General features: G+C 45.3%; 11 protein-coding genes across 11 annotated transcripts; 4 read left to right on the top strand and 7 right to left on the bottom strand.

Moving 5' to 3' along the window:
- Nucleotides 1-652: 652 nt before the first annotated feature.
- V8C40DRAFT_259049 (polysaccharide lyase family 20 protein) lies at nt 653-1,549 on the bottom strand. Its single transcript, XM_083218864.1, has one exon. It carries the CDS (start codon nt 1,480-1,482, stop codon nt 703-705), a length of 780 nt encoding a protein of 259 aa, XP_083067313.1. The 5' UTR covers nt 1,483-1,549; the 3' UTR covers nt 653-702.
- A 1,756-nt stretch (nt 1,550-3,305) lies between these two features.
- On the top strand, nt 3,306-3,945 carry V8C40DRAFT_271360 (uncharacterized protein; the record flags this gene model as incomplete). Its single annotated transcript, XM_083220265.1, has 3 exons — nt 3,306-3,433; nt 3,510-3,803; nt 3,900-3,945. The coding sequence occupies 3 exons, from the start codon at nt 3,306-3,308 to the stop codon at nt 3,943-3,945; spliced, it is 468 nt and encodes a 155-aa protein (XP_083067312.1).
- Nucleotides 3,946-4,330: 385 nt separating this feature from the next.
- V8C40DRAFT_259048 (uncharacterized protein) lies at nt 4,331-5,009 on the bottom strand. The gene has a single exon (XM_083218863.1). It carries the CDS (start codon nt 4,887-4,889, stop codon nt 4,554-4,556), a length of 336 nt encoding a protein of 111 aa, XP_083067311.1. The 5' UTR covers nt 4,890-5,009; the 3' UTR covers nt 4,331-4,553.
- Nucleotides 5,010-5,940: 931 nt separating this feature from the next.
- V8C40DRAFT_259044 (bZIP transcription factor) lies at nt 5,941-7,640 on the top strand. Its single transcript, XM_083218862.1, has one exon. It carries the CDS (start codon nt 6,480-6,482, stop codon nt 7,620-7,622), a length of 1,143 nt encoding a protein of 380 aa, XP_083067310.1. The 5' UTR covers nt 5,941-6,479; the 3' UTR covers nt 7,623-7,640.
- Nucleotides 7,641-7,702: 62 nt separating this feature from the next.
- V8C40DRAFT_284635 (glycoside hydrolase family 5 protein) lies at nt 7,703-9,367 on the bottom strand (the record flags this gene model as incomplete). Its single annotated transcript, XM_083222184.1, has 2 exons — nt 7,703-8,859; nt 8,925-9,367. The coding sequence occupies 2 exons, from the start codon at nt 9,365-9,367 to the stop codon at nt 7,923-7,925; spliced, it is 1,380 nt and encodes a 459-aa protein (XP_083067309.1). The 3' UTR covers nt 7,703-7,922.
- Nucleotides 9,368-11,470: 2,103 nt separating this feature from the next.
- On the top strand, nt 11,471-12,912 carry V8C40DRAFT_284633 (4-O-methyl-glucuronoyl methylesterase; the record flags this gene model as incomplete). Its single annotated transcript, XM_083222183.1, has 2 exons — nt 11,471-11,543; nt 11,600-12,912. 2 exons carry the CDS (start codon nt 11,471-11,473, stop codon nt 12,910-12,912), a joined length of 1,386 nt encoding a protein of 461 aa, XP_083067308.1.
- Nucleotides 12,913-13,017: 105 nt separating this feature from the next.
- On the bottom strand, nt 13,018-13,997 carry V8C40DRAFT_152480 (hemerythrin domain-containing protein). Its single transcript, XM_083211326.1, has 2 exons — nt 13,891-13,997; nt 13,018-13,835 (listed from the first exon to the last, which is right to left on the bottom strand). The coding sequence occupies exons 1-2, from the start codon at nt 13,963-13,965 to the stop codon at nt 13,146-13,148; spliced, it is 765 nt and encodes a 254-aa protein (XP_083067307.1). The 5' UTR covers nt 13,966-13,997; the 3' UTR covers nt 13,018-13,145.
- Nucleotides 13,998-14,829: 832 nt separating this feature from the next.
- Nucleotides 14,830-15,683, bottom strand: V8C40DRAFT_284631 (uncharacterized protein). Its single transcript, XM_083222182.1, has 3 exons — nt 15,375-15,683; nt 15,210-15,319; nt 14,830-15,155 (listed from the first exon to the last, which is right to left on the bottom strand). Exons 1-3 carry the CDS (start codon nt 15,648-15,650, stop codon nt 14,981-14,983), a joined length of 561 nt encoding a protein of 186 aa, XP_083067306.1. The 5' UTR covers nt 15,651-15,683; the 3' UTR covers nt 14,830-14,980.
- Nucleotides 15,684-16,453: 770 nt separating this feature from the next.
- On the bottom strand, nt 16,454-18,153 carry V8C40DRAFT_259040 (kinase-like domain-containing protein). The gene is made up of 3 exons (XM_083218861.1): nt 17,761-18,153; nt 17,202-17,695; nt 16,454-17,123 (listed from the first exon to the last, which is right to left on the bottom strand). Exons 1-3 carry the CDS (start codon nt 18,010-18,012, stop codon nt 16,700-16,702), a joined length of 1,170 nt encoding a protein of 389 aa, XP_083067305.1. The 5' UTR covers nt 18,013-18,153; the 3' UTR covers nt 16,454-16,699.
- An 870-nt stretch (nt 18,154-19,023) lies between these two features.
- On the top strand, nt 19,024-20,735 carry V8C40DRAFT_259034 (hemerythrin domain-containing protein). The gene is made up of 5 exons (XM_083218860.1): nt 19,024-19,322; nt 19,391-19,909; nt 20,034-20,310; nt 20,375-20,407; nt 20,470-20,735. The coding sequence occupies exons 1-3, from the start codon at nt 19,239-19,241 to the stop codon at nt 20,220-20,222; spliced, it is 792 nt and encodes a 263-aa protein (XP_083067304.1). The 5' UTR covers nt 19,024-19,238; the 3' UTR covers nt 20,223-20,310; nt 20,375-20,407; nt 20,470-20,735.
- Nucleotides 20,736-20,861: 126 nt separating this feature from the next.
- On the bottom strand, nt 20,862-22,011 carry V8C40DRAFT_284627 (NAD(P)-binding protein; the record flags this gene model as incomplete). The annotated part of the gene is made up of 1 exon (XM_083222181.1): nt 20,862-22,011. Exon 1 carries the CDS (start codon nt 21,870-21,872, stop codon nt 20,862-20,864), a length of 1,011 nt encoding a protein of 336 aa, XP_083067303.1. The 5' UTR covers nt 21,873-22,011.
- Nucleotides 22,012-22,511: the final 500 nt, after the last annotated feature.

Genomic DNA, 22,511 nt, shown 5'->3' with positions numbered 1-22,511 from the left:
CATGATCCGAGATAAATAAGATCCAAATTTCTATCTTTTTGCTACCAAGTAGATGCGGGGTGATCAACTGCTAGCGGCTCACAATGATACCCGCATGAGCGCAACATCATGAGCATGTCTTTGTGGCTCATGAGTGTCTCTTTACACACCTAATGTATATTTACCGCCACTGTACAATAACAACTATACGGTTACTCTCAAAGATTCCGAAACAAATGTTTAATACACTTATTTAAGTGGTTTTCTTCAAGATTAGGCCATCTTAAGGTTCCTAAACGGTCATTTGAAGTAAACAGTTCCTCCTGCCTGCTCATGATGCTTTACACTTTATAAACGTAACATCAGATATCCTGCCGCCTCGATAAAAAGTATTGATGTCTTATCATCTAAATATAATTTGGAAACTCTAAGATGGAATATAAGGCTATCAAGCTGCTTTCTCATGCAAATGCAATATCTCTAAAAGGCATGATACAATGTCATCATTCATCGTGAAAAGTGTATTGTATATAAAATATTTATAAATTGACATGTATGTACCTAATCCATAGTGTCAAGCCTATGGAAACTATCAAAAATGATTATACTCAGAATGGAAGACGTTAACGTTGTAGGAATAATTAGCAACTAAAAAGAAGAGACTTCATAGCATGTCACCCTCTGTCGCCTGTTGAAGACCCCCAGACTCGAGTAATCTTTCTCTTACTCGTACTGATCGGGGTCCACATCCTTGAATGTGGTGCCAACAGCAACCTCGTCATACCAGATCTGGCGGAATCCCTGGTTACCAACCATCTGGTGGTTGTCATCGTGCCAGCCGTTGGCGTAAAGGCCGACACGGAATGCAAACTCGTAGTCGTCATTGGTGGTTGTAGCAATGTTGTAGTGCTCGTAGACCTTGTTGCCATCGAACCACATCTTGTAATAGCCCGAGCTGTCACTGGCCCACTTGGCTTGAATGATGACCTTGTGCCACACGCCGGCGGATACTGTCGCAATGTTTCCCGTGCCGGTGAAACTGCGGCTGCAATCTGGCTTTTTATAGTTGCCGCTGACAATTCGAGAGTTGAGCTGGTTGCCCTCGATCCAAATGAGTGATGAGGGCATCCAATCATCGTCATCACAGCCAGCGCCAGGTCGATCGGCAATAAACTGAGCAATGTTGTATGATTGCTGATCAAACTCCCAAGCTGAAGACAAACGGAACATGAAGCCGTAGAACAACTCATCACCACGCTTATATCCCTGGTTGTGATAAACCTCAGAGTGGTATCGGCCTGTGTAGCCCGGTGTAAAGGTCTGTTGCATCAGGAGAGCCGAGGAGCCTTTGTATGTGATGTCAGACACCTCAAGGACTTGGCCCTTGTTCTCTGTGAGGACATAGTCGAATCCAGCTTTGGTGCCGCTATTCTGGAAAGTTTGCGTTGCGAACCCGAGGGGCAAGGCCGCGAGAGCGACGGCGAGTGATTTGATAAGACTCATGGCTGAGGCTATGTCGTGTAAGGATTTTGGCCTGGTAGTATAATCGAGTGATTCAGAGGACTATAGAGTGAAGATGGACTGAACAATGATGATGTCGGGAGATGGACATCAATATATAGACGGAGCATCAATATATAGACGGCCGATGAAATAATATTCCCGAGATAAGTGGTATGTTTTCCTGCAGCATTTCTTGGCTTCCAGCAAGGAATTACCGAATGGAGAGAATTGACAATACTCTCACGTTCCAGCTTCTTGTTTAGTGCTAGCTAGCAAAAACGGTTTATTGAAGCAAGTGATGTCAGGATCAATTTACCACCAATGGATTCTAAAACATCTGTAAACAGGTGATAACAGGCGATAACAGGCGATGAATAAGGGAACGACATGGAATTGTTAATAAAATTCAATTGGACTATTCTTATGTTCTCACGGTGATTAGGTAGGTGTGTCGGATTGGAATACGGACGCTAAAGTAAGTGAGTAACTTCAGCTTTCCATACCGTAACCTTCATTGAACAATTAATGCTTTAACTCTAAATTCCTAATTAATATATGCATATTTTTAGTATTCCTAATTGACTTGTCCGTGCTTTAGAACACGTCTCGCATTTCTTGCCTTCTATGTTATAGTCACTCCATTTTCTGTTGGTGGTATTGGTGGAAAAAGTCTACCTTAAATGTTTAATACCCATGTTTGGCCTTCTACTTATATGCGTCGCAGCTTCTTAAAACGGCAGGTTCATATTGCCGTATCCTACCCATTTCGGATTGATCTTGAGAAAGACATGCCAATAATTTGCTAGTAGTTAACTAATTGCTCCCGAGATAGGCCGAATATTCCATGCCGTGAAGGAATAATAGAATGCGATATCTATCTCAGAGCCTAAGTAGGCTAATGAGATGTAGATAGGATGGATTGGGAAATACACGTGGCCCAGCGCTTTCCTTCACTAGGTACTTCGTGGAGTGCATAGGTATTCGAAGGTAAATGAGCTAACCGGAAATTGATATCAACAAGACTTGTATGATATGAGGACCTCCCAATGGCACTTTGAGCCCAGGTTGTAATATTAGCTGGCATTGCGTGATTAGACATGACCTGTATCGTGCCGTGTAGCAGGGAAGTCTGTATACTGCTTACCCTATTGCAGTGTCTGTGAACGGCATTTTTCTTTTCCCCTAGTTTGTATGTAACACAGACAATATTGCAGCACGGTTAAACTGTTAAAATGCAACGAGTAGTTTCATATCATACGACAATGAACAGTGCATTGTGAATAACTAGGGTGACAATGGGAAATGACTTCCAGCAAACATGAGAACTGAGGGGGCTTTATTTAAAAGATGATGCGAGGTTATTAACCAAATTATCCGCTTAGCATGCTTGTCAAACTGGCATTTCGATTTGCGCGATGAAAAGGGTAATTGATCAAACTACTAATGCATAAAAAGGTGCGATCGACAGTGTAGCTTAATATGTATCGGTCTCAACGCCGCTACATAACGATGACCATCTTAGATCTGTTTGAATCATTGGTCGCTTGCCTGTCAGATCCCATCAGGTAACCAATTTTAGACTCCTCCACTCAAACGAGAACGAGAACGACCAGCAGCGACGCATTATACTACAGACAAGCCATCGTGCTGATAGAACAAATAGGAAAATATAAATAAAGTCACCTGCAGTTAATGAGTTTCTTTCTTTCTTTCTTTCTCTCTTCTTTCCATAACGTCGATTTATTTCCAAATCATTTTACTTCTTTTGACCAAGTCATTCCACTGATTCTGTCCCCTGCACCCAGGTCCATCCCAGCACCATCATGTCAGCACAAGAATACTACAACAGCGCCCCCAGCAGTGATAGTAATACGTCGCAACCACCTCAGTACTATGGTCAACAGCAATATAACATGAATGGAAACTACCCACAGCAAGGTAGCACTCCTCAGTAGGTTTGTGTTCCAATGTCCGATTATGACACTTATCTGAAATGTTTTATTAACTATCACTCAATAGCAGCTAAGCCAAGCTCCGCCTTTCCAGGGCTACGATGCTAACGGCCGTCCACCCGCCAATCTACATGGCCAGCCCCAATACGACCAAAACAGGGATCAAAATGTCGCATTCACGCAGCAATTCCCTCTTGGCACGGCTCCAGGTTCCGAGGAGGCCAATGGTGAGCGAGGTCTCGGCGCTACTGTTGTTGGTGGTGGCATCGGAGCTTTTGCGGCCAAGAAATCTGGTGGTGGGTTGCTTGGCGCCATTGGTGGTGCGGCTGCGGGTGCTATCGGCGCGAATATGCTTGAACATGCCTACAAGTACGTCTTTTGCATCATATCCTTGATCCTGTTCTCATCTTGTCGACTCGCATCTCACCTTAGGATGATATGACGGCTTACTAACGAGACTTTTAGGCGACACGAGCGAAGAGAACATCGACATGGTCGCCGCCGTGATTAATACAACAGCCCCCCGTATTATGCTGCATAGGCCAGAGGGGCTATCTGGTCTATCTTCCCTTTAAACCCAGTTGCTGCCTTCTTAGTGAGACATACAGTGTATATGCTGCAGTCGTATTTTATTGAAGGCGAATTGGGCATTATTATTGTTCTTAGATATGTAAACTCGGTGGGCCAATAGGACGGTCCGTATGGGAAGTTGTTGAATTAGATGTCAGAGTAGCAACTATACGCATAATGAGAAGAAATGGGACCAGACAATTGCTCTTGGGCCTGCATCAAGTGTTAGCGTGGATCTCCATATATAGAGCTAGTGGAACATCTGGCGTTACTCGTGAATATTAATTAAAATTGTTGCCGCCGAGATGACTCTTTGATCATGGTATCCATCATGCTGCTGTCCATACAAATCATACTGTTGTCTTGACGTCGTCACCAAGATGACAAGTGGTCAGAAGCAATACACCTTTAAGCACAAAATCCAACCCAGCAACAATTCGGTCAACAATCAAGAAAACACTGTTTGTGTAATATGTCTATCCCTGATTTGCTAACGCTCACTGTCTTTTACATGACGCCGCACCTGGACGATATACAATTGACGTTTCATCACTGCTCAGACTCTCCATGCTCCATTGCTAGTTTTCCAACGAGAGCCCGCCCTAGGCTTCCCCCTTGAACCCATTCCTGCGGCTTAAAGAGATCAAACATGCCAACGTTCTGGAGTACGGGTATTGCGGCCCGAATTGCCGGTTCTATGTTCTTTCTCTCCTCATCATTGGCTGCATCGTATGTCTTGATGTTGACGAGAAGTGCTCCCACAGTGCCAGTTGGGACTTTTTGGCCGCCGGGAAGCGTCACAACTGGAAACGCTTTCCCATCTGTCCCCAGCGTTTGGTTGTTGATCCTCTGGAGATCTTCGGCAGCATTATTATCAGTAGCCATAGTAGCGAGCGAGTGTGGTAGAGTTGGCTTCTAGGCTTCGGCGTGAGAGTGATGGAATGAGTTATGGAGCGTATTAATGCAGAGAGATTACAGAATTTAGGGAAGCGGTAATTTCGAATGAGTGACTATGACTGAAGGAGCACTTATATATGTCAAGATGTGAATCCTTCTCCGTTGGCGTCTCGGACGTGGCGTAGTAAGCCCCGGCGTACTCCACCGATGGAGCTTAGGCAAAGATTTACTGTAACGTACACGCAAGACATTAGTTTCTGTATTTAATATGTTGAAGCTATATATGTATTGACTTATTGAACAGCGGAATTAGTGGTATGACATGGAAAACACTCTCACGTTGAGTCTTATCACATCATTTATTATGCATTGTGACATTTCCAGTAGTCCGGCCACTCGGGCTTTTGTGGATACAAGAAGTTCGGATTTTATCCATATTGGGAAATTTTGAATGTTGAAAGCGTCGAAGCATCTCTACCTGCCTAGTCAACTACTAGTTGAGGTCTATTCACTCGAAGGATTCACATGAAAGAGCCTGCTGACAGCGGTCCTAACCGCGGTCCCACTGAGTTTCTCTCGGCCAGTACCTTTCTTGGTTTGCACTTCGTAATTCAATATTAATACTCGGCTAAAAACGGGATTGAGGATGGCATCAAGCAGCTACTAGGTACTTTTGAACGCCTACTCGGCACCTCACCTGGGAGGGGATATTTCTTCTTACCTACTATAGTAGAGTTCATCCCTTTCTGTAAGCACTTGACGCTTGCAAATTGCAATTGATCTCCACATCGTACGATTTTCATCACCGTGATACTCTGTCAATAAATAAAAACTCGTGATGGTTTAAGAGTTCTTATTGTCTTTATCGCAAGAAGTGTGTGCTGCAGATATTCAAAGTGATGAACTCGCTGTAATAGCAGTTGAGGCATGCTGACAGGTGCTAAAGGTTAGTCAGGCGCCTTACCTATTCTAGCTAAGCGGTGTCTGATGTCAAAGTGGGACAACGCTGACAAAGTTGAGTTCTGGTCACGTGCATCTTGAAACTCCTCCCAGCCTCCTTGTTTTGTCAATTTCACGCGCATCGCTTGTGCATCATCATTCCCATCAATCATCGCCATCGAAGGAGTCTGCACTGCGCTCTTGACCAGCTGTCCGGATTTCTACCCGCTGAACGAGATTGTGTCTCCTTCTTTGGAAGACTCGGGGTCAAGAGAAGGGATCTGCCTGGGCTCGCAGGTTTTTCTGGAGCTCTGGGCCGTTCGCCTGTCTGCAAAGCTTTCTCCTTTGATCTTGTTTCTCCTTGCCTGCATCGAATCGCGCCCTCAGAACGGAACGTTGCTTTCGCGCCCTTGGCCAACTGTCCGGATTTCTACCCACTGAACGAGACTCGCTCTCCTTCTTTGGAAGACCCGGGGCTGAGGGAAGGGACCTGCTTGAGCTCGCAGGTTTTTCTGGAGCTCTGAGCAGGTCGCCTGTCTGCGAAGCTCGTCCCCTCTGTTGCGCATGATTCTTGAATTTGGTATGTTGTTCCCATCTGGTTTGCTTACGTAGTACGCCACGAGCCAAAGCGAATGAACCATGTCGACATTCCCATGCCTCGATTTCGATTTGAAGACGCCCGCTTGCGTAGAATGGAGATTAGACGACGCGACGCATTATCTGGTCGACCCTGATCCGCAACGAGGCCGTGTGACGTTCGAGAGCCGGTTCTCCCAGGAGACTTCGTCGGCATGTTTTCAACTGCATTGTCCCATCAGAGTGAAAGGCATTGAGTCTCAATCCCACATCATCGGCTTGATCCACACACAGTCCATCGCCTTGTTCGACTACGACGAGAATCCAGAAGTTCCCGAGATAGTGCGAAAGAAACTCAACTGTAGAGCTGTCCGATTGCATTTCGATCTCCGTCAACCTCTTGATCTTGTTGCTTCAACCGCAGCAGCCGAACCTGTGCAGCCAAGGAAGCGGCTATCTGGCCAAGCTTTCGATTCTCTTCGTTCGCTTAGCAAAGCGACAGCTCTGGATGTTTACATCTCCGCAAGAGAGGTTTCTCAAGCCAAGCTGTCGGCTATCCGCGAAGCTGTCGCTCCAAACACTCTGCAACCACTCAACTCTGATACTCAAGCTGCTCTGGCTTCGCTTTATGGCGGGAGGGGAGGCAAGATTATCAGCCTTCTTTCATCGCCACACAACTCGTCTACACTGCCAAATGATGAGCCACCGTCATACGCCGATCTAGAACCCCCTCCTCCTCCCGACCTCGAAACATCATCGCATTCCAAACCCCAATCCCCGCCGTCTGTCGACCCCTCGATTGAGGGAAATGACAAAAAGAGACGCCGACTGAACGATTCAAGTGCTTCATCTGAGATTGACATTAATCATGATGTTTGGGCTGCATTATCAGATATGCGCAAGGAGATGCATAGGCTAGCGAAACGAGTTGAGCAACTTGAGAAAGAGAACAAGGATCTTAAAGAGGAACTTGAGGACCTGCGTACTAGCTGTGATAAAGCCATTGATACCATCGATGTTGACGGGGCAGCTCTACTTGAAGTGCATGAGGAACTTGACGAGTTGAAAGTGCATGTTGATTTCCTCTCTCACGGCGGATTGGCTAGTGATGCTGAAGAACATCTTGTTGAAACTGTTAAGAACTCTGTACTCACACATATTCTAGAGAGGGGTTATAATACGAAGATAACGATTGAAAAGAGCTAAAATCTATATATTGCCAACCATGCCTTAATTCCGCAATGACTCCGCATTTTAATGGTGATTGAACAACGCTCAAGTGACAATATCCAGTTAGATGCTACTAGCTATCGCCTGGTGGCATGGTATCCTTGAGTCTACCCTACTCTACCTAGGTTCTCACGTGGGTCATTGGTATGGCGTCGCCCGAACATTCTGCAAGTATATGGTTTTAGACTGGCTGTTGCGGTATTGAACTATTGAACTACCTGCTACTGTAGGGAATCTGGAAGCTCTAGATAACAATCCGATAGACTATCCCCCTTCTCAAGTCAACTTCACTGTCACAACACCTCTGCTAGGTACAGATACTGTAATAGTACTACCAGAAAGCCCCGAAGATGTAGATGCGAATGTGTGGCTATTATCCGTGACATATGCGGCAGCGGAACGGGGAGTAAAGCCCGTAAAGGCGACTCTTGCTGACTGCGCCGATGTTCCGCTGTTTGTGAATACGACAACTACGGAGCCATCAGTGTTCTGGAAGGCGCCGGTAATAACGCTGGATATGGATCCTGATGTTGCTACTCTAAAAGCTCCTGGGCGGATGTATCTCGACCACATGGCAAAAGCCCAGAAGATACCTGATGGGGTAGCTGTCTGCCTGTCCAGTGCATCGATCAAATGACTACCCGACTGGGATTGTTGAATCTCGAAGCCTTCCCAGAACAGGTAGGCTGAGAGCTGTGCGTTGACCATTGCAACGGCGAGTTTGTTGGCCCATGTGAAGCCCTCGTTGGTCCCGCCATTTCCATACCACGTCGTTACGAACGGCGTGCTGGGACCGCCCTCTGTGTTCCATTTGGGTAGAGACGTCTGACTTAAAGGAGAGGTTGCATCTGCGCTGTACGAATGGGACGTGATCACACTGAGATACCCGGTTGAGCCAGCATTGACCAAGTTGGTCGTATAGGTGCTCTGAGTCGTCCATCCAACTGCATCGCAGCAGGTGAGCTTGGTGCTGAGGCCGGCTGCCTTCACCGTGTTAGATAGAATAGGGATGAAGGAGATGGCCTCTTGAGCGTTTGAACTGATCTGCATCTGAGAGTACGTGGTTTGGAAATCTGGTTCATTCAAGAATCCTAGGTGTGTGATATTGTAGCCTGCCGCTGCGTAATACTTGACATATTGCACAAGAAAGTTGGCATATGCTTGTCTCCAGTCACCTGAAGAGCAAGAATGACCAGTACTGCCGCAAAGGTATCTGTTTCACAATCACCCATGTCAGTCTCGATTGAACATGTGAGAATATTAATAGCGCTCACTCACCCGGGCGACGAGTCAGAGCCGCTGGTTTTCATGAACCCAGGGGCACCCCATGCGTCTGCATATATAGTTTTGACGCCGTAGGAGACTGCCTGTCTCGTGAACCATAATTGGCCGCTGTCGTTGTTGTCCCAAACGTAGTTTGGTGTCGCTGATGGCGAGCCGGGATTATTTGGTTCGATGCTATCACCAGAACCCCCAGATCCGATACGGTTCCGTATGATGCTAAAGCCGGCGCCAGTGGTCGTACTGAAAAGATAATCTAGGGCCTGCTTCTGAGTATTGGCATTGGCATTTTGAAATTCACTGGCACGGCCGAACGCCTGCGAAAAGCCGAAGCCATCAATTTGCTGGAATTTGGTGCCAACATTGACTGTGATGGTGGTTTGGGCTACGGATAGAGTAGCAAGATTTGCCAAGATCAATAAGTCTCTCAATGTCATCATGCTGTCTCTTTCGAATTACGAGAAAGGATTAGGCCATGCCAAAAGGATGCACTAAAGTAGAATTGCCGGTCATGAGGGGACGGCAGCTATTAGTATATATCAAAAGCATTCTACATATTGCCATGTATCCACATATCTCCCCGTACTTTTGGGCACATTTTCATGCCAGCTAAACTCAGCTTGAGACATGAAGTTCAGTGGCTTCATGGGGTGATCGTGTGAAAGCATGTTATGTTCTTAATAAAGACGAGGCACCTTTCCATAGCAGCCATTTATCCAGCGTTACATACAATGTGCTGCATAAAACGGTTAAATAATATCTTTATTAACCTGATCCATATTTCCATTTATCCTGAAACCTATATATATCAACCGAATACCACGTCGGGGTGAGAAGAACTTCATGAAAGACAACTCGCCTCCGCATTCGAGATGTGGAAACTGATTTGACATGGCAATTATAGGGAGACTAGGACTCTTATAATTATCACATTCCGACATGATTATCCAGAGTCTTTCATTAATAGTGCTTCAACTGATGTTTGAGATAATCTCCCCAAATATTGTCTAATGTTAGATACATTTAGAGTAGCTAAGCAACTTCATGTTTAAGCGCCTATGGGACTGTTGGTGACATCTCGGCATCTCGGGAGATATACTGCCTAATATGGGGTACAGGGTGTATTCTCCATTCAAATGTAACCTCATTGTGGCTACCAGTGGACGCTGTCTCTTATTCTTTAGACCTCCCTAGACAGATCATAGACACATCATGCTAGCTTCATTTGCTTGTTTACATTATCCCTATGGGACTTGGCGCTTAGCCTTCTTACTAGCTAGGTTCATTATTAATTCGAGGCTAGGGAACCTTCTTTCCTATAGTACCAAGATATATAAAATAGTAGTCAGAATGTGTTCGGCTATATATTAGCTAGGTCCAACTCTGTCTTCTCGGGGGTATTCTCGTAGAGATCAACCTCTGCTCAAAGAAGTACTGGATGTCGTGGTACCTGTCTTGTAACAAAATGAATAGCTCTCCCTATCTCTTTGAAACGTGGTATATCTTAGAGAGCCCAGCTTCTGCTGGTGACTGTAGTTCAGTGGAACTCACAAGCCGTCCGATAGCTTTTGCATCAAGGGGCATAGCCAAACTTGGAGGAGAAACTAACATTAAGGGGATGGAATAAACGCCATTTGAGTAGAAATAATCGTAATTTCAGAACGATACGTGCTTATTCCAGACAATATTTAATATCGCAATACTAGTCAGCGTATGTTCCAGACACAGTGAGGTCATCATATAGCTGGTACATGTAATGAAGGTTCACAATGACTACTCCAATACAACCAAGCATCAAGAAGCATCAAGTATTCTTAAATTTAAGCTTTCGGAAATCATTGTGTGCGTATCTGGGGTAATATGGATCACCACTACTATGGTTCTGACGGAGAGGTCGTACTCACCGCCAGGATGAATTGAATGCCGTTACCTTCCTCGGCTATTGATCAAGGGAGTTAGCCTACATAACTACCTCAACCGGGTAGTCCTCGAATCTGATAGGCTCATCAACAGTATACCAATATTTCTTGATGCATAACCTTATTTAGCCGAGATCTTTAATTCTAGACCCGGCATTTCCTTTCAGGCTCTATATACAAAAGCTGGGGAACATCTTGCGCCCAGGTGTTGAAAGACTATTGGAGGAGCAAACGACACGAGCATATGCTGCCTCATGTGATCTTTGATCCATTTTTCCCATTCAATATTTTATGCTGAATAGCCGAATCCATTTATCCGTTCCAGGTAGCGAGTGAAGAGACTGTTTTCCCTCCAATCAGTCCGTCCTCGGCTTTACGGAGCATCGCTCATTTTGTGATATATGTTCTTGGCGTGAGCAATGGTAGTGGAAATAGTTTAGAGGAAAGCAATATTGAATGTAATAGAATATGCTGTAATAGTGATATAGGTGTAAACGTTTGCGATGTCAGACGCCGGACGAGCGGCTGCGAGCAGATATAAATGAGATTGCGAGGGCGCTCAAATAACGACAAGATGTAAACGCCGTGCAAGAAGCCAACATCTCCTTGATGAAGGTAAACAACATGGCTGTTCGCGTTTTCGCTCTCCTTCTGCTGGCCATCCCTATTCAGGCGCAATCCCCAGTATGGGGACAATGTTCGTGGCCTTCATCAGTCAAAATTTGTAGTACAAAGCGCTCACATACATCATAGGTGGCGGAATTGGCTGGGGCGGCCCGGCAACTTGTGTTGCGGGCACAACTTGCGTGTCATACAGCGATTATTACTCTCAATGCATTCCTAGTACGCAAGCATCGTCGACTATACCAACTACCACGCTGGTCACATCTGTTACAAGTCCACCACCTGCCTCGAGTGCATCGTCATCGGCGTCTGCAACTCGTGCTACTTCTACCAGTGCGGCGACGTGCTCGGCCTTGCCAGGTTCAATTAGTTTGAAAGCCAACGCAAAACTCAATGACCTGTTCACAATGTTCAATGGAGATAAAGTAACAACAAAAGACAAATTTGCGTGTCGTCAGGCAGAGATGTCAGACCTCATCCAGCGTTATGAACTTGGAACTCTGCCAGGTCGTCCGGCCACTGTTACCGCGTCTTTCTCTGGAAATATTTTGACTATTAATTGCGGTGACTCCGGAAAATCGATCTCATTTACGGTAACCATTACCTATCCTTCTTCTGGATCGGCACCTTATCCCGCCATCATTGGCTACGGAGGTGGCAGTCTCCCAGCACCTGCGGGCGTCGCCATGATCAACTTCAACAATGATAACATAGCCGCCCAAGTCAACACGGGTAGCCGAGGACAGGGCAAATTCTATGATCTTTATGGGAAAACACATTCGGCAGGCGCCATGACCGCGTGGGCATGGGGAGTAAGCCGTGTTATTGATGCTCTCGAATTGACGCCATCAGCAAGAATCGATACCACAAGAATTGGCGTGACGGGATGTTCACGAAACGGAAAGGGCGCTATGGTTGCAGGGGCCTTCGAGAAGCGCATCGTGCTGACGCTCCCCCAGGAATCAGGCGCGGGTGGTTCTGCTTGTTGGAGAATTTCAGACTACTTGCATTCCCAAGGAGCCAACATTCAGACGGCATCCGAGATCATTGGCGAAGACCCTTGGTTCGCAACAGCTTTCAACAGCTACGTCAACCAAGTGCCTACATTGCCATTCGATCATCACTCGCTAGCAGCGCTTATTGCACCGAGAGGCTTGTTCGTTATTGACAACAATATTGACTGGCTTGGCCCCCAGAGTTGCTTTGGTTGTATGACAGCGGCTCGTTCGGCATGGCAAGCTCTAGGCGTGCCAAACAACATTGGTTACTCACAGATTGGCTCCCACGCACACTGCGCATTCCCGTCGAACCAGCAGTCTCAACTTACAGCGTTTGTCCAAAAGTTCTTGCTCAATCAAAACACAAATACTGCGATATTCCAGAGCGATTTTACATTCTCTCCAAGCCAGTGGGTTGATTGGACGACTCCAACTTTGTCCTGATGCTTCATGGAAGACAGACGGGGCAATTATAGCATCGCCATTAGCTTAGCTGAAATGATATAACACAGCAATTGACAATTGCAAACTCGCAATAGGTTATATGTACAACATTTGCTATAAATCACGGAAGCTCGTGACTGCAAATCATGCTTTGTTACTAACATCACTGATACCCGCCTGACATTTGCCGTTTCAAGCTGCTGCTAAGGTGATCCCTCAACCTACCTCACTCATTAACTCTCGTCGCCCAAAAAAGGTAACGGTCTTGGCCTTCGAAATGTGTCGGACGGCAAAAACCTCCATGCACCTCTATGTTTCCTGCCAAGTAGATAGTGGACAATGTATTCTGAGCCTAAAGGCATGGCAGGCCAGCTATTGCCACCCTGAAATGTTTTGTCGCATAACCCCAGAACCATAGATGGTACTACTGTCTTGTCTTGTTTAGCAGCCTCCGCTTCGCAGTCCTTGTACACCTTGAGGAGGGTTTCTTCCTGGCCCTTCTCGCAACACTCGAGGCTCCATAGAGTGTCGATTTCATCGGCTAAATGCTCGCACATGGATGTAGAAAAGCTAGTAATGAGCTCACGTAGTGCTCCGCCATCATAATTGGCTTCAGTTGTATTTGTAGCGTACTCTTTGAGATCATCGAGGCCAGTGGAGAAGAGATGGTGCTGTTCGATATTGTGCGAGAGCTGCCCGGGTCTTATACCGGGAATGCGCTCGAAGCCTGGAAACATGCGCGTCTCCTCCAGAATGTGATGATGTTGTACCCAACCAGCCCACGAGGCGACAAAAAAGAGAAAATCGGAGACGTCAGCCTTTGGTATGTAGGGCGCCTGCAAATAGATGGCGTTAAGGCCGCGAAGCATAGCGTTGTGGGCGAAGGCCATCTCGTTGGCGATATAGTGGGCCGGATGATCGTCCTGGGGATGGCATTAGCACTGTGACGCTTTACTGGAAAATAAGAACACAACTCACTGTAAGCTTCGTAAAGGACGGAGTCTCGATGAGCTCAAGGGGGCCGTCGGCCCATTTGCCAGGGGCTGATGCCATGTCGCAGCTTGCTGGACACTGCTATATAGAATAATGAATAATGTGGTAAGAATGAAAGAGAATTGGTTATAACAAGGCGACGCATTCCGCCAAATAAAAGAAATAAATCTTCAATTCAATCAGCGTCAGCTTAACTGGATTAATATTAGTAGGGCAGATCAAACATGCAGGGTAAGACGTGTTTAACGCCATGAATATACTAGCAGCCAATAACTTTGGCACTTCTATAGTCGAAGGATTTGTGATTCCTAATGTAAAAATAGAGAAAGTTACAACCAATCGCATGAGGGAAATGTCAAACACGAGAGGGGTATATGCGGTGCCTTGTATCTGGGAGACCGTTTGGCATCGAAAATGTTGCATATTTTCTGATTGTAATCTACCTATCTCTAAGTCTTTTCGCTGATGTTTAATACACCGTAATGACATTAAAGTTTTCTAATCTGACCGTTCGATTTCATTATTACTACTAAGTTTCACATTCTAGGGCCTATTTTTATAAGAGCAATTATTGCCTAGGAACCAATTTTACCCATCATTTCCTCGCTTCAGCTGTAGAAAATGGCCTCATGATGTGTATATCTTCCAGGACTACAGTTGAGATGACATGCTATAAGCGTACGTATCTAAAAGTGTAGCAATATAATGTGAATATGTACCATAAGGTTTACCTGTATAGCTATTCAAACATGTATTATACTGAAAAATCTACTAACCCTTATGTAGAAGATTATTAGAATTAAAGTTAACTCACGAAGAATATCATGGCTTGTTTGGTAAGAAAGGCAAACGATTGACGGATAATATAAAATTAAATAAGTAAAACTATGCTACGCTTGTGAACATTCCCTCTAATAGATGTATATCCAACTTGACAGTGGTTATCCACTGGCAAAAAAATTGCAATAGCTGTGCCCAAGAATAAAACGTTCCAGATGTATCGGCATCTATGGCGGGATCATGTGGTATCTGAATGAAACCTGTACATGAGGTGGTTGTCATACACCATTGCCGTTTATTTACCACCTGGCGGGAGTAAAGCAGTAATAGGCTGACCGTCGAGGCGACCACCTGTAGTAATTTGGAAAAACTCAAACTGAGCCTTTCCGGTATTAAAATCGCCTTGCCACTCAATAAGAAAAGTGGCCGAGTTGACCCAGTAAAATTCTTTTGCCTCGGTAGCCAGGATACTAAAGCAATTATTAGTTTATCTATTTTACTCTGTTAGGATGGAACATAATTACGCGTTGCCAAATCCATGCAGAGCATTGTTAGCATAGGTTGTAAGACCTGAAAGTGTAGCCAAAATGTGTTCATTTTTATCGTTTTCGAAAATCCATTGACTCGAAACGGACTTGGACACGTCAGTATCCGCGAAAATATGTTGCATCAAGATATTTATAACTCACAGTAAATTCTCCATTCGTAAGAGGGAGTACATGCTCAACCTCAGAAGAGATGTTCGCCACAAGATGCCCGTTAAACTGTCCATAGATACTGCCTCCACGGATGCCCACAGAACCAACAACGCCTTCGGGAGTCGTTGTATTCACAGGAATGTTGACTAGCAGGTCGATAGTAACAAATGACTTGGCGATGGGCGATTGATAAATTCCAGTACCGCAAGCACCGGTCGCGAGAACTGTCGCGGCCGAGCCAATAAAGATAAGAAGTCGGGGAAACATGGTCGAGGACTGGATATTTCTGTAGTGTTGATGATGATTGCAGTTGTGAATGCAACGAGAGGGAATAAACTAGACCTCGCAGCAAGTGGCGGTTTATATATCTTTTACAATACTCCTGTTCTATTCATACACGTTGATAGTAGCTTTCTAAATGTATGATGCCATACACAACTACCTACTCACCAATGCCACGTAACTTCGTTCTCGTTCTCGGAACGAAAAAGGTCTATTTACCTCCCTGTCATTGCTCTGATGCGGAAACTGACTTCCGGGGTCTAAATTAGCTTGCAGGATCTCGCATTGCGAGGATCTAAAATCTATCAGATGTTGGCTACGTTGTAGACAGAAACCGTTAGCGCTGAGAAATGTTGAGATTAAGCTTGAAAATAACATATTTTAGGACATGTCGGCGATTGCTAGAACTAGAAGTGGCCAATGGTTTCAGCATATAAAGGCGCGGTGTGAATGTGCAGAGACAGCGGACGATGGATTCGAAATGAGAATCGGGCTGACATTCAATTGTTTTTAGCACGCTTCAGCACTGCCTAGACGCGTACCTGCTCTATAATATACTATACTATCTTGGGAATCTTAAAGTACACTGGTATACATTATTATGCCAACAGTCAATAATCGACGAACTTCGAAGACAAATAAAGACACAAAATCTCAATTATGACAACTACAGATTGCAAGTGCTAGTATCATTATTAGTATTGATATAAGTGCATTTAAACTTTTGCCTACATATTGGTGATAAGACTTGAATCTGTGGTTCTTGTGTCCCAATGCAGCCAGTGTCTTGGGACATGAAGCCTACTTGAATTGCTTCCCGTGATCATCAAACAAGTAAAGCTTGCAGTCATAGACCGGACCTGTAGCTAAATTCCGCTGCCTTATTGCATTGAGAAACCGCGCAGGGTGCTGTATCACGAGCAGAGTTTAGTTTGGGAACTGAGTATGTAAAAAAGTTGTCAGCCATAGAACGCGATATAGGAATAAACCATCTCCAATTTCAGGAGAACCGTAGATATCTTCGTAGCTTTCGCTCATGCTCTCCTGAATAATGATGCCAGTGCACTGTTCTCGAAGTACTTTCTGTCTTTCTCCCATCCCTTTACAATGAAATCTCTTCCAATCGTCAACCCCTCCAAGATGACATGTGAGGGAACTACTTTGGGGCCTTTTCGGGGCCTTCGGTTATACCAGCCGATTAAATGAACACCCACATAAATGGCAACCCGAAACGCCATTTGCTCACTTAACTCGCCATATCCCCTGATGACTCCCTCCATAACTGGTGCAACAGTTTCAACATTACCGTACAACTTCCTTTCATAAAGGTCACCAATGAGTTGACCTATGTCATTGGATCGGTGACCAAATTGCGCAAATTCCCAGTCAATAATAAACAGCTTGTTAGGCACGTCTGATAGTGGAGGCTCTCGCCACGGCGTGGCAGGAAGCAAGATGCTGATACGCGCTCCGTTAGACCAAAGAATCCAACATGATTAAGATGAATTGCAAGGTAGCTTCAGCGATAAAACGTACTTTCCTGACCAAAAATCCCCATGAATAAGTCCGAAGTCTTCATCGTCTGCAGTAATGGGTCTCTCATATTCCTTCGATATGGTATCTCGGGTTTTCTCCAAGATTTCTCTGTGACCTTCCAGAACTTCCGGATGCATCTCTAACACTTTCAGAAAGCCGTGATAGGTGAAGAGATATTTTGTCTTTCGCATCGGATCACTTTGCCACATCTGCGCTCTGAGGGCGGCTTGCTCAGGCGCCGCCGCCCACAAATGGAACGCGCGAACCCACGAGCCTAATGCAAAGCCAATGGCCTCTAGGCTGGAAGGAAGAAGATTACTGGCTTCAGCGGAAAGCAACATGGATTTCAGTCCAGTGGTATCAATGAAATCTTCTAGGACTTGAATACTACTCGCTTCATCTAGTAAATTTAAATGCGGTACCTTGATCAGAATAGACGGATCGGTGAGGGGTGAAAAATGAGCGATTGAGTTGAGCAAGAGCTCCTCGAAGTTCTGCCACGTAGTAAATATTAGTATCTTGTTTCATGCATAGTCGCTCCCAGATGAAAAATAACTACTGGTCCATCTACACGGCGGGCCATGTGGTTTGGAGCATCTTCGCTCGTAGAAGTGGTGCAATGCTTGATTATAACAGTCCGAATAGGGGCCTCATCTTTGGCGGAGAGGGGATGAACCAAGACACCACGGTAAACAAAATTACCAGGCCTGCTAGACAGCGGCGACAGTGAGGAGCATGCATACGCTGTGTTTGACAGCTGTTGCAGAACATGCTCAGAAGCAGCGTCTGCATCAGCGTCTTCGGTTGTCATGATGGCAAATATGTAGCGGTGAATTAAAAGTCTGTCAAAATGTATTGACGATGTCGATATCAGAGTTTTGGATTACTTTGTTTTATTTTTCATTGGCGCGAAATCCCACTTTGCATCCTGAAGGATGGAGGAGCTTGCCTGATGTAATTAATTGCATGAATGAGTCCTACGCTATCGATGCAACTTTGTTCTTATCCGAAAGTAGGGCGTGAAATGTTTTCCCCTCCCCACAAGGCCAGCACAGTATCCGCGACGCGCGGGGCAAATACCTTTTGACTGTAGAAAATGCCAGGTGAAGTCCGTTGAGTCCCTGTAACTCATTTCAAACACTATTGCCCAGCGAATATCTAAACTACCTGCATTATTTAACTACCAATTCATCACAGTCAACTATGTCAGCGAAAATACGATCTTTTGTACCAGCGGCGGACAACTAACCTGTCATCTCAAAAGCGGCTAGAATAGCGTAGCTCCCAGCACTTAAACTCAACGGAACAATAGAGGTCGATTATAACGCTACTTGGTACCGATTTAAAGAATTGGGCTTGTGAGATCTTATCTGGATGGCTAGAACATCAAATACGTTTTAAGTGAAGGCTTTCTTCGCCATTGTGGGTAAAAACATGATGAGAGTACCCTTTTGGTTTGTTTACAAGTCTCTGTAAAGACAGGAGAAACCTTTTATCTATCCGTACTTGTTATCCTTGCAGGAGAGAGCTTAAATCACACGTCATTTGTTATGCTGACCTGTGTGTCGTATCTGTCAGACGTCTAGACTTTTTCATTCGTTAAATACGAAGAGAAGTAGCAAATGGCTGAAGACCATACGCAACTTGCTTCCCTATGACTTCGCCTAATGGCCCTATAGTTACAGGTAATTTCGTCTAGCGGTAGCTACAGCGCTGCCAACACTCCATAATTAACTGCGCGTCAGATTTTAGCAGGAGTATGTACCACTGCTCAGCCGCATGTTTGGCCCAAAGAGCATTGTTTCGTTGGATGATAGCGCCAGTAGTCTCACCGTTGTACAAATAATCGAACAAATTGAAGACATGGGGCATGCGGCTCAACCATTTAAATTGCAAGTGTACACTGTGTGGCCATCTTCTATATTTGAGTACAGCAGCCGTCCTTGAAAGCTTCGTTGGTATAGCTTCGCTGTTGATCTTTCCTTTTCCTCGCGGGCCACAAAATAGCTACCGATCAATTTCCTAGTGCTGGGTATAATGGCAAGCACAGAGGCCAACAGCAGTCGGCCGTGGGCCGACGGGCCTTTTGAACTGATTTCGATTACATCTCTTGGGTACAAGGTAAGCCTGGATCATACGATGATACGCCAGTGCATCATCGAAAGAACGAACGCTCACTCCAGTGCCAGCCCGGGGAGAAGGTCGCGCCATACCACTCCATGGCTGCGGAAATGATCACCGTCCATAATTGCTTATTAAGAGGCATCAACAGCGTCTATCTCCAGTGCGTCAACGTGGAACGTTCGCCAGAGAGCCTTCCGGCCTTCATTAAATACGCAACCGCATGGGGCCACATTCTTCATGAACATCACACAACCGAAGAGAAATGGTTCTTCCCCGAGATTGAGGCAATCACTGGCGAGAAAGGAATCATGGACGTCAACGTCGAGCAACACCATACCTTTGACGAAGGCCTCAAACAGTACAACGCTCATTTGGAGAATGCGGGAACCGGCAAGGAAACGTATGACGGGGCTAAGCTCAAGAGTATAATAGACTCATTCATGCCTGTTCTTAGGCAGCATTTGCAAGATGAGATCTTTACTCTCAAAGCTTTTGAAAAGTATAAGGATAAAACCGACTGGGCCAAATGGACAAAGGAGACAGCATCAAAGGCAATAAAAGCGACCCAGACTGCTGATGGCATGGTAAGTTAGTCTTGATATCGTCGTGCTTCTCTTGTCCCCCCTATTGCCACGCGGTATAAAATAGTCTTTTCGAAACTCATTCGTACATATGGACGAATTCTGACGATAAGACGACTCTCTCTAGGTTGTGGATTTGCCCTTTATGGTACATAATCACGAGGTTGCGTTCGAACAAGTTGGCAGTTGGCCGCCAGTCCCGTCTATTATTTTTTTCATCCTAAAATTTCTTTATTTTGGGAAGCACTCTGACTGCTGGCAATTTGCGCCTTGCGACAAAAGCGGCAAGGCCAAAGATCTACCTTTTGCCTTATGAGCATGTCAGAGCTCCGGAATTTGGATTATCTAATAAGACTTAACAGTATTGTTGCTTGATAAGGTGTCTCAGGGTAGAACTTAAGAAAGTATGCGCCGTCTATAATACTAATACTGTTTCACTCTTCATATGATCTAAATGCGCTTTATTAGTTGTTTGAAAAGTGGTACAAGACGAAATCCATCGTAAGATATCTTACTCTATATTTGTGGTTCATCCAGCGTATTGACACAAGCATCTGCTATAGTTTGTGTAGTAAGGATGTTCCTCTTACTTGCTATTATCTTTTTATACCCGCGATATGCCTTGCTTTAGGAAATTGTCATTTCTCGATCCGAAATTGTGATCTACGCGAAGTAGAGACTCAACATGAACTCAAGATACTCATTCTCGATTTGGCCGACCCTCTGTGGAGGTACGTACATGCCATCTTAACTGAATACTCTCTGGGTACCATTGTTCCGAAACACATCGTCGCCAGATATAAACATTAAGCAATGAACCTGATGATGCGAGGCTATGCATCTTGAATTTAGTGTTTCACAGAAAATAAAAGTAAAACAAGTTGGTGAGACCTCAGCAAGCAATAACTTTTTATTGTAGTTTAGATGATCATGAGAGCCTTGGACTTGAAGAAAGCTATGCTGCAGCTTCAGCTCGTTCCGCAGATAATAGCTGAGCAAAGGTATCTCTGATAGTTTCCTTGAATGTGAGATATTTGAGACCCAACACTCTTTCCGCTTTGCTCCCATCGACACCATAAGCATCTTCTCTCCATCCCGGCTTTCCTTCTGGCAACCTTGACCTTAGCTCTGGAAACTCTTCTCGCCCGACGTCGACCACAGCCTGCCATCGGAGAGACTGTCCGACCCAGAAACGTTGTCCACCGGCGGCGGGCACTTCGAGGGCAAGCAAGTGGGCAGCACCGACTTCGCGAACATCTGCATATCCACCAAAATCGAATACTGGCACTTCCTTGGCTCCTAGGAGATTGTAAATCAATCGGACGCTTTCACTCAAATGAGCTGTAGATGTCAGCTCCGTAACATATGGCCCAAAGATCCACGGCGGAGTGATTGTAACGACGTCGAATGGCGCATCCTTGTGCTCATCAGCCCATTTCCACACAGCGCGCTCAGCCAGAGCCTTTGAAGCACAGTAGGCCGTCACACCATCGGTGGCTTGGTCAGCAGCCTGCTCGTAGGTCATAGGATTCCAGTCCTTTTCGTTGTATACGTAACCAGGTCGCAATCCTTTGGAAGTGTCGGCGACGGAGGCGTGAGAAGATGTAACAACTACACGCTTGACATCTTTACCGTAGCGCAATGCGGCATCGAGTATAGCTACAGAGCCCTTAATGGCGGGTTTGAGAAGATCTTCTTCGTTGTTTTTTGGTTCCAAGTTGAATGGAGAGGCAGAATGAATCACACCAACCACGCCATCGAACGCACCCTCGAACGCCTCTGGTACGGTGATATCAGACACGACGACATGTGAAAGCTTCGATGCATACTGAGGAAATTGCTCAGCAAGCTTCTTGAATGATGACTCAGTTCGCACAACGGCGCGGACACTGTGGCCTCGTGTCAATGCTTCATTGACCAAATGGCCACCAAGGTAGCCAGTGCTGCCGGTTATGAGAATGACCATTGTAAAGAGATTGTGTGAGGAACAAGATTAAATTCAGATTGTCAAATCAGGTACATGAAAGTTTAACCCAATGTTGATTGTTCTAGGAGAATCTAGCGAGGACTTCTTCAGACTCTTATACTCCGAAACAGCCGTGCCTACAACCTTATGTTAAATCAGAGTCTAACCACCTGAGGCTGATAGAGCTACTCTAGAACTACGCAATGGTATAGTGATACTAGAGTTTCCATCCTCCGGCTAATACAAATTCGATACCAATCTAGCGACGTGCATACTTGTATGCTGTCATTTGTATACCGTAGTGGCTGCGCCAAGATCAAGAATAAAAATTTGCTGGATGGTATGCAATATAAAGTTTATCTACTTCACTGCTTGCTAGAATTTCACCACGAAGAGGTTTCATTATATGCGAGTATTTTGCTATGCAAAACGTGGTGATTGTCAGACGATTTTTCTATTTTTGGATAAAGATCTGGGATAGAAAGGATAAAAACTTGTACCTACCGATCTCTCTCTCCTGAGATAATTAGCTGAAACTATAACAATTTGTGTACTACTATCGCCAGCGAAGTCTGTGTGGTGCGGGGGTATGAAATCATCATCTCGTAGAGCTCCCTATAACACCTCGACGAAACGTGA

Source organism: Trichoderma camerunense (assembly GCF_050948025.1).
Source record: "Trichoderma camerunense strain CBS 138272 chromosome Unknown V8C40scaffold_31, whole genome shotgun sequence".
Classification (NCBI taxonomy): Eukaryota; Fungi; Ascomycota; class Sordariomycetes; order Hypocreales; family Hypocreaceae; genus Trichoderma; species Trichoderma camerunense.
Note: the sequence above shows the minus strand (reverse complement) of the source record. Positions and strands in the feature narration are given on the sequence as shown.